This window comes from Melanaphis sacchari, unplaced genomic scaffold, assembly GCF_002803265.2.
Source record: "Melanaphis sacchari strain LSU unplaced genomic scaffold, SCAv2.0 Contig11_pilon_pilon, whole genome shotgun sequence".
Lineage (NCBI taxonomy): Eukaryota > Metazoa > Arthropoda > Insecta > Hemiptera > Aphididae > Melanaphis > Melanaphis sacchari.
In genome coordinates, this window is record NW_020270469.1 from 6,889,762 (window position 1) to 6,905,208 (window position 15,447).

Genomic DNA, 15,447 nt, shown 5'->3' on the forward strand with positions numbered 1-15,447 from the left:
AGTTTAGTATTTGATTATTGTTAGTAAAATATAATTTTAAATCAACCTTGTAATAATAAAATAGCTTAATGGTATCTTTTCTAAAATGTTGTTTAAAATTGCATAGATTTAATTTCATCTTTAATTCGTTTATAAATAAGAACATTTTTACATTAAAAAAAAAAAAAAAAAAAAAAAAAAAAAAAAAACTATATAATATAACACTTATAATCTATTAACATATTTTAACGATAGCTTATAATATTATTGACGAGGCTACATCAACCAACCCTTGTTTATAACCAAAATATAACATGCCTAATTTTAAAATACATCCTTAAAGTATTTCTAGTGTTTTTTTATAATTAATTAAGTTATTAAATAATATTATGGTTGGTTACAGAATATCTAGTTTGGATTAAAATTAAACTTATTTATATTTAACAATTTTATGAATTAATTATTACCAATAAATCAAGTTGTTACATAATATAATTAAAATGTGATAATTTCAATAAAAAATCTTGTTTTTATACAATTTTTTTGCAAGTGAACAAGATTAAAAAGTTACGTGTGTACATAGTATTATATCATCAATAATGGTTGAACAATTTTAATTAACTCATTGTTCCTTTAATAATCATATTTTTAAATTTTAATTTTTTGATTCTGTGAAGATATATTTCAAAGACCATTTTTTTTTCTTTTGAGTTTATTGATGAACTTAAATTGAAATTAGAACGAGAAGTTTTTCAGTAACTTAATAAATTAAAATAGAAATGATAATTTAAAAAAATAGTTTTACAAAAAAAAAGTGTAAGTGCATTATTTAAATCTAGTATTTATTATACTTGGACCACTATTATGATTTTCAAATTTTGATAAATCAATATTAATTACTAAAATTGTCAACTAGTATCATATCTTCATCTATATCTCTTAAACTCATAATCGGAGACCTATTATTCTTTGTATACACTATTGAACAACTCAAAAATTATTCGTTTGAATTTGATTATGATACGTCAAAATTTTTAGAAAAACGTTTGTCTAAATCAGGAATATCAAACTAGTAACTACAAAAATTATTTGGGTCAAAACATCTGTAAAAAAAAAAAAAAAATATTGAGGGCCACAAAAAACAAAAAAAATATTACTATTAAAATTTACTAAAAACAATTATTTTTATATTTTATTATTTTATTAACAAAATAAATTTTCCATATAAAATTAAAAAATTAAAAATATACATCTTTTCTTCAAAATTTTCTTTCCTGATATGCCATTTTGTATACATATATTATTTAGATGATACACTTAATACAATAAATTTATAACTTTTTGGATTTTTCAATTTTTTAAAAAAAAAGTTAGAAAATATAAATATAAATTAAACATATGTCTATTATTTTTATTGTCATATTTTATTTTATTTTTCAATGTGGCTGGGGCCATAAAAAAAGTCGTAGGTCGCATGTTTAATACGCTTGGTTTAAATATTATATACTAAAATGATTAATTTTAAAATGGAGATTGTATCTCCACGAAAACTCCTTTAGTTGCTTAAAAATTTCAAGAATGTGATATATGGTCTTTAAGTATATTTAAGATTTTCAAAAATTAGATTTTGAATAACTTAATTATTGTAGAAAAAAAAGGAATTAGCTTGCATATGGTGAATCATCGTGTACATTGTGAATGGAATATATTTATTAAACTTTCGGTAAAACAAACTTAAAACTGATTTATTTCTAGTACTGCGAACTACACATCTACATTTAGTTAGTTATTAACAAGGTCTGTCACTTATACTTGGTTCATTTATCGGCTGGTATCTTTATTTGTAATTAGTGACTCTTGTCCGGTAGGTCACGTTTCATTAACTTAATGTCAGTAATCACGGTAACTATATAAAGCTGACTCTTATTTCTTGTTTTAAAACCAGTTTACCTTGATCATACACAAATACCAGGCTGTACTAAAGGGATTATTTTGAGGTTCTTCATAAGATATTGTCATTTTTTATTTAAATATCAATTATGTATTAACCAATAAAATATAACTTTAATTGTATTAAAATCCAGCTTAATAGTTTAACAATAACTTTTTTCAAATTTTTACTTATTTTACAGCTTGAATATTGGTAATTTGTAAACATTTTTTTTTTTTATTTATCAAAATGTATTATAGTTATTTAAAATGATAAAAAAACGCATTCAAAATAAAAATAAAGATGCTCTATCGAAACTTGGTAAAATTATGTATGTTTTATTTAGAGAAATAAATCTAAAATAGTAAGATGTAATACTTTATGAGTTTTAAGTTAAAACATAAGCATTATTTTTAAAAAAAACCTAATTTTGGAAATATCAATTTATGTCTTTCAATTGTAAATAAACATTAATATAGACATTTTTTTATTTTTGACAACAGACATTTATTTTCAAGTAATCAAGGAAAACAATTATAAAATATATATTTATCCATTTATTGTTTTATTATAAAGTAGATAAGTGTTAAATTTTTATATCACTGGGGAAATATCTTAAGCGTTTAAGATTTGTACTTAAATTAATCATCCTTACTACCGGATTTTCCGCACTTAGTTCAGAATAATTATTATTGTTAGTTTATTTAGAAAAACATAATCGCACTTTTTGTGATGAGTCACCAATTCATAACTATGAATACTTAATTTTGACAAGTGTCCAAAAAGTGTCATATCGGTGGCGAATGTCAAAGATTAATTTCATCACGAATTAAATGTAGTTACCAAATTTAGAGCCATAATTATCTCACTGGATTTTCTAACGAAAATAATTAATTTAATCTAATTAATTTAATTGTAAAAATAATCTATGTTTAAGGTCGTCTTCAACGTCATGACCAGTATTGGCTGCTGAAACGTAAATAATATTATGCTTTATACGTTTTTAGTTAACCATTTACACTTTCTTACAATTGTTTTATTTTCCTTATGATTTCTTTAATAGAGTGTGATTTATGTGTAAAAACATTTTATTTTATCAATGAAATTTTGTTATATTGAATATTTTATTGTCTTAAGGTAAAACTTTCTTAAATCTTAACTATATTATACATACGTTATGCCTGTTATAAATTTAAATTAATATTATTAAAACCGTTCTTTTTTCGCTTTAATTTCATTATCAAATTATTTAATATTTTAGGTATAAATTTAGTATTTATTTTTGTGCTTAGTATTTTTTATAATTTCTATTGAAAATTGTATTGGTACATAATATGCTTCTTTTATTTTTTATATGATGCTAATATTTTATTATTATTATATTCAAAGTTATTACTAATTAAAAACTACTTTCCTTAATAAAATTAGTTAATAGATAGTTCTATCATACAGTACTAATCACTAGGTAATATTTTGAATTTTGAGCGGAACGATGAATGTACTAATTTTACAATAATATGTGTTTTTTATCTGTTATCACTTTTTAAAGCGGTAAAAATTATATTTTCAATGTTGAGGGTGATTTTAAGTTGAAAATTGGGTCTAATATTTGATACTCTTGAGAGTCAAAAGTTCCAGTACTTTGCAAAAAAATAGGGAAACATAAAAAAAAATTTAAAGGAAAACAGGTAATTTTACTTAAAATCGTTATTCGATTAAATTAATTTTGTTTTTTGTAACTCAAAAATAAATAACCTTTGAGAGTTTATATTTTCACCAAATTTTAATATTTGAATTTTCTGTACATGATAATATATTCAAAACATTTTTACTTCATTTGAGATATATATTGATTTTTTTTTTTATTTTTGTGTAAAAAAAGACAAGGTTGGTTTGACAAAAGTCTATATTGGACTGTTGTATACTAAGGAAGATTTTCACAGTGCAGTGGTTTCCTTTTGCTTTATGCAAAGGGATATAACAGCGTGATTTTATTCTCTAATTCTCTAGAACAGTAGTCTCACAACTAATTTCTACAGGGGTCTGTTTTAAAACCTAACAATCTACCCGCAGTCAAAAAGAAATATTTTTATTCAACATTATATTTTGTATATAAAAATATTTTCTTAACCACTTTTTCCATGAATATTTTTACCTAAATAAAAATTTTAGATTTTACCTTTATAATATAAAATATAAGTATTGCCTGAATTTATATTTATTATTCTATTGCCGATATACATGAAAAAATAAATAGATGATATCATGCATTGACTTGTGTAATAAACAAATAATTATGTTGTTGATTGAATAACTTTTGTTAAAATATTTACATTTACTTAAGTATCATAGAAAATATTTTAAAGAAACTTATTTTGTATTTTTGCAGTTATTATAATCCAAGAATAGTTAACGTATGAATTGGATTGATTTTAAAACACACAATGACTACAGAAAGTCCAATGGGAATTTCTGCAGAATTTCAAAACCATTTACGATCAAAATGTGAACTTAAATTAAATGAAACAGTTCACACACATCCAAGTAAGACATTGTTAATTATTAAAATAAATATATTTAAAATTCAGTTATTTTTAGAATATAATTATATACTTAGTAAATATGTGTATCTAATTATTTCATATATTCTGTTATAATTGTTAATAATTTACGAATTTTTCAGTTTTTTCGTTAACAAAAAAGGTTACCTAAGCAAAAATAAAGAATAGCAGTTATTTTAATTTCATGTAATTGTTAGGATGGATTTTAAATGATGTATTTTGTTGTATATCTAAATTGTTATTGCATTCAATTTTATATGAACATTTCACTTCATTTTAAGGTACAATCAAATTCCAGTACTTGCAGACCCTTTATTTACTATGTGTGTTTGTAAAATGCTTTTAATGATTACGTCTAGTTAATTTAATTACAAGACTTACGTAAATACACAATAATTTAGAAATGACTAGAAGTATTTTTGAAATTTGATAATTATCACAACACAAACTTATAAAATGTCTTAGATTACTTGTATACTAAAATATACATGAGTGAATTCATAAATGTTTTAAACCAAAAATATTAAAGCTATGTTAATAGATTTTAATTTAAATTAAAAAGTGTGTTAGTACTGTTAATATTAGAAAAGTGAATAATTTAAATTGTTATGTCAGTTTTGTATTTTTAATAATACCTACTATAATAAATCATGTTTTTTGTGAGTTTCAATGAATGAATTTATGTTTGATCATAATAATTATAAATATATATTAAGGTGAGATATTTCTTTACACTATTAAAATTATTAGTTAAGATTTAAAAACTTTAAAACAAAAAATCCATACTTTATGCTGTGTAGTATTATTTTCCGATTTTAAAGTTACCAACAATATAATTATTTTACATTTTAAGCTTTGTGTGGTTTTTTTTTTTTTAATTAAAAATAAGATTTCAAAATATTTTTCACAGTACGTGCTATTTTATTTTCATATTTTCATACTTTGATGCATTTGAAAAAAAGTACCACTTTATTTTCACGTATAATCAATTTGACATTATCTATAGTTGAGCCTATTTAATTAGAATAGTTATTACACTAAAACACTTTTTATTACTAATGACAAGTAAGTTAAATGACTATAAATAGCTCATAATAATAGTTTGGATTTTTAGGTGTCACTAATTGGACTATCCATGCTCATAGAGTGCATACTGTATCAGTTACGTTTATGGTGGTAACTGGTAACAAACAATGTATATATATTACTAGGAACAAGTGTTTATAATGAGTTCATATAGTAATTTTATCAATGTAATGCTTACATTTTATTCATAGTATGATAAATATTCATTGAGCATTTTCAATTTCTAAAAATTAAAATTACTGTAAACCTACTTTTGAATAGGTGTGGTTTTTTTATAAGTGTTGTTATTATTTGAATTTAAAATCGATAATGTTCATAGTCATACCTGGAAAATAGATTGTTTCACGTTTGTTCATAGATTTACTATGAAATTTATTAAAACTGTACATAAATAGTCAATACTTTTAAACAAATATTTACGCTATATAAAAATAGCGAAAATATTATTTGCAAATTGTTCCTTCTTAGAAATCCTTAATATTTATCTTTTATATAAAATTATTATGTATTATCATAATTTATATTGAATTTTGATAATGTGAATATTTATAAAATTATTTGAAAATTTTATTTTAGTTTGAAACATTTTTGCGCTATACATTCAATTAAAATAGGAAGAATTATAATTTGTTGTAATAAAGTTGCTTGTGTAATTAAAATATATATATTCTTAATTGTTCTTACTTAAGCCCGGTAACTAAGGTCATTAGCTGTGGATAGAAACAGTAGGTTTTATGTGAAAGGTTTACATGTAAAGTTTTGTAAGTAGGGTTGGAACACGTGCGCCATGGATTCATCACTAAGAACTCGGGTGGTCACCCATCCAAGAGCTAGTGATGCCGGTCGATGCTTGACCTCAGAACCTCAGAACACATAAGTGAGGCCAACCACCGCGTCACATCAGGCCACACAATTTATATATATTTCTTATGTATCGATTTTGACATTTTTCTAAACTGGAATTCATTATGAAATTCATTCAATTTTATTTTGCAATATTAGATTGAAAAAAAAACAATTAACTGTAGATTTAATACAATAAATAATTCTTGATATTACACAGAAAATCAATTTGGTTTGAATATTAAATTATGTAATTTATTAAAAACTTTTGTATAGTTTTATTATGAAAGTAAATAATCTAATCATATTATTTTTAAACGCAAACAAATTAAACATAATTTAATTCAAAGTGACACTAAGATACCATCATTCATTTTTAAACCATTATAAGATTTATAATGATTATATTAGAAATATTAACATTATGTGTGTAGCTGTAAAAATAAAAAGATTAATATAAAATAATTTTAAAAAATCAGCGATTATTTCTCTATTGTATATTATATTTCGACTATTTTTTGACATTAATTAAATGTATGTATAATATTATGTTTTCAATTTTAATTAAGTAGTTATGGTATGCAGATATTGCATATTGAAAATAAATTAGTTAAGTGAATACTATCTGTTAGTCAGCCTCTATTCCAAAGAATATTTTACAATTTAAAAACATAACTTTTAGTTATTTATTTACTATTTATAGGTTACACGTTTTCCAAAAAAACGTCGCATATAATATTACAACATGGTAATTAATATAATTATTATATACGCAATTTTTATTTATATAAAAGTTAATACTGACCTACCGTAGAATGTTGTAAATATGTTCAAGGTAAAAATACCTTAAAGTTAGACTAAATGTTTTAGTCTCATCCTTTTAAAATTATATTGTATATAATGAATAATAATCTACATAATCACGATGGAAAGTTGTTTCAGCTCCCTACAATTAATATTTTTTGAATTAGAATAGGTACTTTCATTAAATTTGCTAAAGAAAAAGTCATAAATCATAATATTATATTTAAATATCTAATTCCATCAACATTTTAACTTTAAATTCGCATACAAATTAGTGAGGTTTTATCCAAAGTTTTTTTTTTTTAATGTGATTTATTTACGTATACATTTTAAAAATTAAAGGAAATTATTTTCCATCATATTTCAGTAAATATATCTTTAAAACTTTTATAACTTATGATATAATCTAGTAATATTCTAAATAGATGAACTATTTCAAAATAGTAAATTATGAATTATTTCTATTCTATAATAACATAATATAATGATATTATATAATATTCAATAACTTCCGTTTCAGTAATATTTTATGAACTATATTTAAGCCATTTAAAATTAATTTTGATTAATAATAGCTTATAATATTACTTAAAAAATTTATGTTTTATAAAATTATTTATCTAGATATATTTGCAAACTTAAAACAACTGTAAATATATTTTAAGGGTAACATTTTAATCAAATTTATTTTTGGCCATATTATTTAAATTACTTTAATTTACAAAAAAAAAGTATTACAACATAATAAGAATCTAATGTTATAATATTATTTTAAATATTTGTACTTCGAAGTGTTTTTAATGTATTTTAAAAATAAACAGTTAAACATGTATATAAAAATACTTGAAAATTATAATATATTATAAATTATTTTCTCGTTATTTTATCAATATAGAAATATCATTTTATTTTTTTTTTTTTATATTTGTGCATATTATAATCATGTGGTACTTGTAATTATTTAAATTAAACAATTTACTGTTTTACTTCTTTTTTACGTTTACTATCATTATTTTATTTTTTTTTTTTATTTACAAATTATAAGGTAAGTTATAGGTTTGTATATTATTTATCAGTAGTTATAAATTTAATTATTATCCACGTATTAAAAGGTACTACCTTTAATGTTTATGTATTTTAAGTAATAAAATATAATAATTTAAAATCGATTATTTAAAGCCAACTAACAATATAGTATTGTACTAAGCTGAAAGTGATCATAGTCACTAAATCATTGTTATTATTAAAGACTCTAAACGTAGCGATGAATTTATTATTTGGTATGTGTATTCGAATTTCGAAAGCCCTTTATAGTGGGTAGAAAAAATAATTTTTTCAATTTTATTAATTGTCATTTGAAAGTTTCAATTATTTTTATTTTGTTTATTATTAATGTATGATATATTTTTTATTTGTACATAAAATAGCTCAAATATCTGGTACAAAGTTCCTGATAAACTTATTATATAGCAATTACATTTTTATGAGTAGTTGAGTTAAAGTGTTGACAAAATTTAATTTTCAAAAGTAAAATTGACAATTTATATTAGATTTTTGTTATTTTTTTGTAATATAAATACATTTATTATTTAGTAACTTAAGATTTTATTATTGTTTAAAATGTATATTTTTATATATAACCACGTTTAAAATAGATGAAATTTTATTTCTTTATACAACAAAGTCAATTTTGTTGATATTGGAGGAATTTTATAATGCACCAATTAAATGTTTTTTGTCCATGTCTAAATCATTCTCAAATTAGTATTATTAGTATAAATAAAATTTTAAAAATGTTGAAGGCCCTTACATTTTTATACTGACAGAATTCATAAATTATCTCAGTCGGTGTATTAGCCCTTCTCTCCACCTCCCCCCTTTTAGTATATGATAAATTTAAACTCAATAATATAAGCCATTATTTATTAGTAGGCTCAAATTTATATACAATATAAAATAATAAAATAAGCTAAAATACGAGTATGTAGTAAAAACATATAAAAATGTTCAACGAATTTACCAATATTTATCGAACTATCATTAAGTGATAGAGATGTATCTTATAATTTTAAAATAAGTTGAAGAATAAAATTACATTTTATGTTTGATAAATAACTTCGTTAATTCTTACCTTTAAATAAATCCATATAATTTTGCAGTATCCAACTTTTTACATTATATATTTACGTTTAAACATAGATAGTTACCATGAAACATATATTTTACATGTTTTGAGTTAAATATGCAATATGCATTATTATACTTAAATTGTGCAAAATAAAGCATATGATGATTTATGGATACAACTAACCAAAATCGACACTACAAAAATAGCAAACGAATGCATATAAATCCTAGTCTTTTTTATTAAATAGTAATCTATAATTTTGAATTCGTATTATGAGCTTATTACAAGTACAATTTTTTGTATTAAAAATTATGATGTATAAGTAATGCTCATTAAGCATTATAAATTATGAATTTATTGTATCATAAAAATTATGATTTAATTGGGAATAATTTTAATTTATATGTGTGTTTGCAATGTATATATAAATCGTATTGTAATATACATATTAGTTAATCTAACTTAAATTTTATAATATAATTTTGGTTCTTATGTATTTGAGCAACACAACGTTAAAAAAATAATTACTTAAAATACAAAGACATGTTATTAATTATTATGTAATTATATTAAATTTACAATAATAAATAGGTATACAGTTTGTCATAATTTATTATTTGTACTTAAAAGAAATAATACCTTGAGAAATCTATTTCGTAATAAGTTCATGTATAAGTTTGCATAAAGATTGACTAAAGCCATTAATTCGAAACTCGAGTAAACCACATGCTATTGATATGTTACTGACACATTAAATTGATGTACTATATATGTATATATGTAGTACAATAATGCAATGTACATGAAGTTGCCTTTTCACTTTGTATCTCTTATTCAAAATACTACTAAATAACAGCAAATTAATTTTGTGTTCAATTTTTTAGTCTATAATAGGATGGACTTCATAATATTGTATATCCTACAATAATGCAATGTGTCGAATAATTATTGTTATATTTTTGTAATTTTAAAAATATTAACCGAAAAAACTCAAAACATTCACTTTAGTCATTGTTATATATATGAAACAGAATTTTAAGTACACTTTTAGTATTATTTTTACAGTAATATTTTCTCAAAAAAAAGTCCAAGGAGTCATTCACTATTCATTTGATCAATTTAAAAAGTATGTTAAGTTAGGCGTACATTTTGTGCATTTGTTGTAAAACTTTTTCAAATGAAAGTAAACATATACTGATTTCATCATTGTTAGTTTATTACACTTGATTTAAAATAACTATGTCCAACTTGGTTGGATTTATCAACTAAGCAAACTACAACGAAACTACTTTTCCCATAAACTGAGGTACATTCACACAAAAAAATATCGAATGCTGTATTTTATATTTATTTATTTGAAAATTACAATTAAAATTATATGATTTATATTTTCGTTTATTTTGAATTTCTATGCATTTTGATGAAATTAACATTAATAATATGGAGTCTAATAAAATTCAATTACTATATTTATGCATTAATAAAATTGAATTACAATAATAAACAAATTCTTTCTACCGACCTAAATATGTTCTATGTAATATAAAAAGTATTTAATAGAAGTATCAAACAATGTATATATTATTGTTCAGGAGTCTAATTCTATTCAAAAACAAATAATAATAGAACTTAGTATAAAATAAAGTTATTAATCAGTAATCGCATACCTTGAATTATTATCAGATTAGTTACTTTGATAATTTTACGTTTAAAACACCGTTACTGGTTCAAACTGCAATAAATCTTATGATCACCGCAGTCTGAATAAATTGAACCATTTAAGCACTTTTCCCAGAAGAATTTATTATTTTATTTTCTTAAAACTGGAGTTATATTGGTAATCAGAGATCTTTTGGAGATTTTGAAATAAACATTAATCACTTATCAGTTGTCACTAATTACTTTCATAAAAGTAATTAAAATGTAACACTTTAAAGTGATGTTCGACAGATTTTTTTTTTTTAATAATATACATATAAGTATTAGTAATTCACTCAGGAATTATCAAGTGTCACGGTGGATCTAAAATGTATTGTAATATATTACTGTAAATCGTTTCAAGTAGATATTTTTGGCGTTTTTCGAATATTATTCACGATAAAATAAACAATAAACAAATTGCCGTCGTGCATTTGGAGTACGATCCATCGTTAGATTTAGATTAAGCAGTGCTTGGATTGGGTAGGAACACTTTGAAACTTAGCTCCTAAACTAGTTTTTGATAATAATTAGCGTTTCCATTCTACATTTCCCTAAAAGATTACACAATCAGGCAATATAAAATATAAATTTCAACAAAATATTTTATTTTTTTTTGTATATTGTACCTATACATTTTTTATTGAATAAAATACATGTAATTAATATTTTTAGTAATTATTGTGGAGGTTACTATTTACTATATTTTGTATTAAAAAATTATTTATAATTATCATATTGAAATGGTACTAATATTTTATTGTCGTTTTTTTTTTTTTTTTTTTTTTACTTTTCATTCATAGATATAATCTTTAAATTGTGTGAAACTATTATAACTGTAAACTCATTATTTAAAAATTTGGTTAGAGTGACATTGATTATCATTTTAAATTAAAACGTCTAAATTTAAATTAATAATTGCCAATCGACTTTATTAAGGTATAAACCATATTACAATATATTATATGACCTATATTATCGATCATTGGCACTAATATAAATATAAATTATTTTGCAAATAAAATAAAATTATAAGTGTTATCATGTAAATTAAGTTAATTTATAACTATCTAAAGTATTAAAATTGTATTTTATTAAATGTGTTAATTGTTTTATCAAACGATTTTAAATACGTAATTTTATATTTTTATTATAATATAATATGCATAATGTTTGTGTATCCAAATTCTATACTCGTGTATTGCATTCAGTCTCTTAAATTATGTGAAAGGATTAAGGTTAGTATTTTTATTTTTATTTATTTATTTTTTTTTTTTGACAGGTTTACATTTTTGTCGGGGGACGTTTGATGGATGGCTTTGCTGGGCAGATACACAAGCCGGAGTCACCGTTCACCAACCATGTCCAGAATTCATTTCTGGATTTGATCCAACGAGTGAGTTTTATTTGTTTATTTTAAACACTTATACGATATTTTTAAAGAGTACAATTTTTTTTTTTTTTTTGGTACGATAAAGATAACAATGTTCGTTTATTTATGTATTTATAATAATATGAAAATTAATTTTTTTTTTTTTTTTTGTCATGATTATAATATTTATTTTTACATCGTTGAGAGTAAAAACATAAAGTTATTAATTTTATTGAAAATCTATCAATCCTGGTCTCTGATAATATTATTCATTAATTTTAATGTGATATTTAAATCCTGTAAATATTTTATGAAATAAGGATCAGTATTTTTTCTCTTTGAGATAGTTCAATATAAATATTAAATGAATATTCTTCGTATATTTTATTATTTGATTATTATAATTTATTTTTAATTGACAATGTTTTTCGTCTTTTTACGGTGTATTTAATTATATAAATAGTTTTTTTATTATTTTTATTTTATGTAATCAAATTCCAAGGGAATATTAATTTAAAATATCATATTTTTCAGATGAAATACTATTTTTTAAACGCCTAATGAATTTCTTTAGAAATGAATATGTTAATGCGTTTCCTAAATATTTGCTTGTTAAAATTTTTTTTTTTTGCAATAGTGCCTACATAGGTGTGTAAAAAAAAAAATTAGACGAGGTAGTGGTTGTTGTATAGTTTTTTATTAAAAGGTATACATCTTAATTGTATAGTGCAATGTAATCAATATATCACATTTGAATTTATAATCAATCATTCCATATAAAAAACAATTCTTAACAAAAATGGTTTGTCAAATTCTAGTAGTTATACGGATATTTTACGACAAGTTGATAAATTAACCTTAATTAATTTATATTAGGTACCATTAGTTATGAATTTTTATATTAGTAAGATATGGTATCTATTTTTTTTTTTTTTTTAAAATAACTCGTATAATGCCAATAAAAAAATTATTATTAATTATGCTAAAAATCATCTATAATCTATAAATATAACTTAAAATTGCATTACGTGTTAAAAATAATAATATTATAATAGATAAATTATTACTTTCCACAGTTAATTGTTTTTGAATTACGATATTAAACTTTGAAACATAATTAATTTAATACTTTTATTAATAGTATCTATTATAATATGTGGTAAGTATTACTTAGCTAAAAGATTATGTTTATTATTTATCCACATTTCAAAGTAATATGTACAATGTACGAGTATGTCATAATAACTTTATAGTAGATATCTTTAATTTTTATACAGCATACTTATATTATGTTTCACTTTAACTTGACAATATAATAATGCATTTAAATTCTGAATAATTTGTTTACATCATCAATGTAGTATTAAAACTATTTCAATAAACTACTTTTTTTTTAAAATATTTTAAATTACAAATTTACGAAAAAATTAAATATTCATTTATAAAATTCTATATAAATAATAGGTAATGCATTATTTGTTTGTATTTTGTACCCTTGTTAGTTGTTATTGATATAATTTTACTAAATTGTGTTATTATTACATAATAATATACTTGTTTGGTTTTATGTTATTTTTGTTTAATATATTTTAATAAAACCTTTATTAATAGACGTAAAAAAAAGTTTGTTTATAGTACGTATTTCGTGAACATTAGTAAACTTAATTATAAATTATTAATTAATTTTAATATTTTAGACTTTGTTAAGATGTGTTAAGGATTATGAGTTATTAAATCATTTAACTTAACGAGTGATAACTACACAGTTAAATACTTATATATTTCTATGTTAGTATATTTTAGTTAACTCATATTTTATTTCCAGTGCTCTATTATAATTCAATATATTTTATTCCAGGAACTGCTTATAAGATTTGTAATAAAAATGCTACATGGTTCAAGCACCCAATATCAGGTGCAGTCTGGTCCAATTACACAACTTGTATTAACCATGAAGATTACAATGTAAGTTTATAGTTTATATTACTAACTAAAGTTATTATATCAACCATTCTATATTATATACTATATATTATAAACTATTATTTGTGGTATATACTGTGGTTAGAGTAACAAATAATTGTAGGGATACTTTAGACACCAAATAATTATAACGCCATAATTTTTTTACACATTTCATATTTAAATTATAAATACTTTGTTTTGTTTTCCGAAACTATGTATTTTGGTGTTTTGAAAGAAATAGAGTATTTATAATTTTTGTTAATTGTATAATAACGTATTATTAATGAGCATAAAGGGTAATTTAAAAATAAAAGATATTAAACTGGTATGATGGTGCAACTAACCTACCTGTTTATTCAAACCAAGTGGCCCTATCGATATTTATACCTAATTCTATTCAGTTAAGTAGTTGGTTAGCTATTCTTACTACACGGACCGGTCTTAAGAAACGAGTTGTTGAATCGATACAAATAAAGTTTTCTAAGTTATATTTTACAGGTTCTAGAAACTTATGACCAGTGTTCTTAGATTAACACAATATAAACAATATAGCAACGTATACAAGGTTTATTATATGATTAAATAGCAATGATATTATACAGTACACTTATAACCTGAGTAACCTTGTTGAAGATCACATGAATAGCGGAGTATGAGTTGAAGCAATTGAAATATTATGATTTATTTATAAGATAGGTTATTATACATATATTAAATCAAATTTAAAATTAATGTTACTTAAAAATATAGAGATGACTATTTGTCTCTACGTCACAATCTAAACTTGACTGATGGCTATATCAATGATTTATATTGTCATACTTTATGTTCCTGTGTTCTTATTACTAAACTAAATCGCAGTGTTCACCAGTAACTTGTATATGTTACAGTTATCTCCCTCGTCATTTAAAATCTGCCAATAAATTGCCTTGTTTGTTATAAATGCTAGTAGTATTATATTTCAGAATTACCTACTTAAGCACAAAATTTATGTCTCTCCTTGTAAAACATATCATGAATAAGGAAACATATTAATTACATAAAAATTGATTGTACAACTATATGTATGCTTGTATATATA

General features: G+C 21.8%; 1 protein-coding gene across 5 annotated transcripts in view; it reads left to right on the forward strand.

The window, feature by feature from the left end:
• The window catches only part of LOC112604375 (calcitonin gene-related peptide type 1 receptor), a 155,615-nt gene that overhangs the window by 30,021 nt on the left and 110,147 nt on the right, over window positions 1–15,447 (forward strand). For 3 of the 5 annotated variants that reach the window (XM_025353379.1, XM_025353384.1, XM_025353383.1), the window contains exons 2-4: window positions 4,299–4,453; window positions 12,312–12,425; window positions 14,260–14,366. In XM_025353379.1, the coding sequence (XP_025209164.1) occupies window positions 4,354–4,453; window positions 12,312–12,425; window positions 14,260–14,366 (321 nt within the window). In that variant the 5' untranslated portion in view covers window positions 4,299–4,353. Of the gene's footprint in view, window positions 1–2,929; window positions 3,047–3,521; window positions 3,598–4,298; window positions 4,454–12,311; window positions 12,426–14,259; window positions 14,367–15,447 lie in introns of those variants that run through there. The other 2 variants (XM_025353380.1, XM_025353382.1) reach the window with 2 other exon arrangements.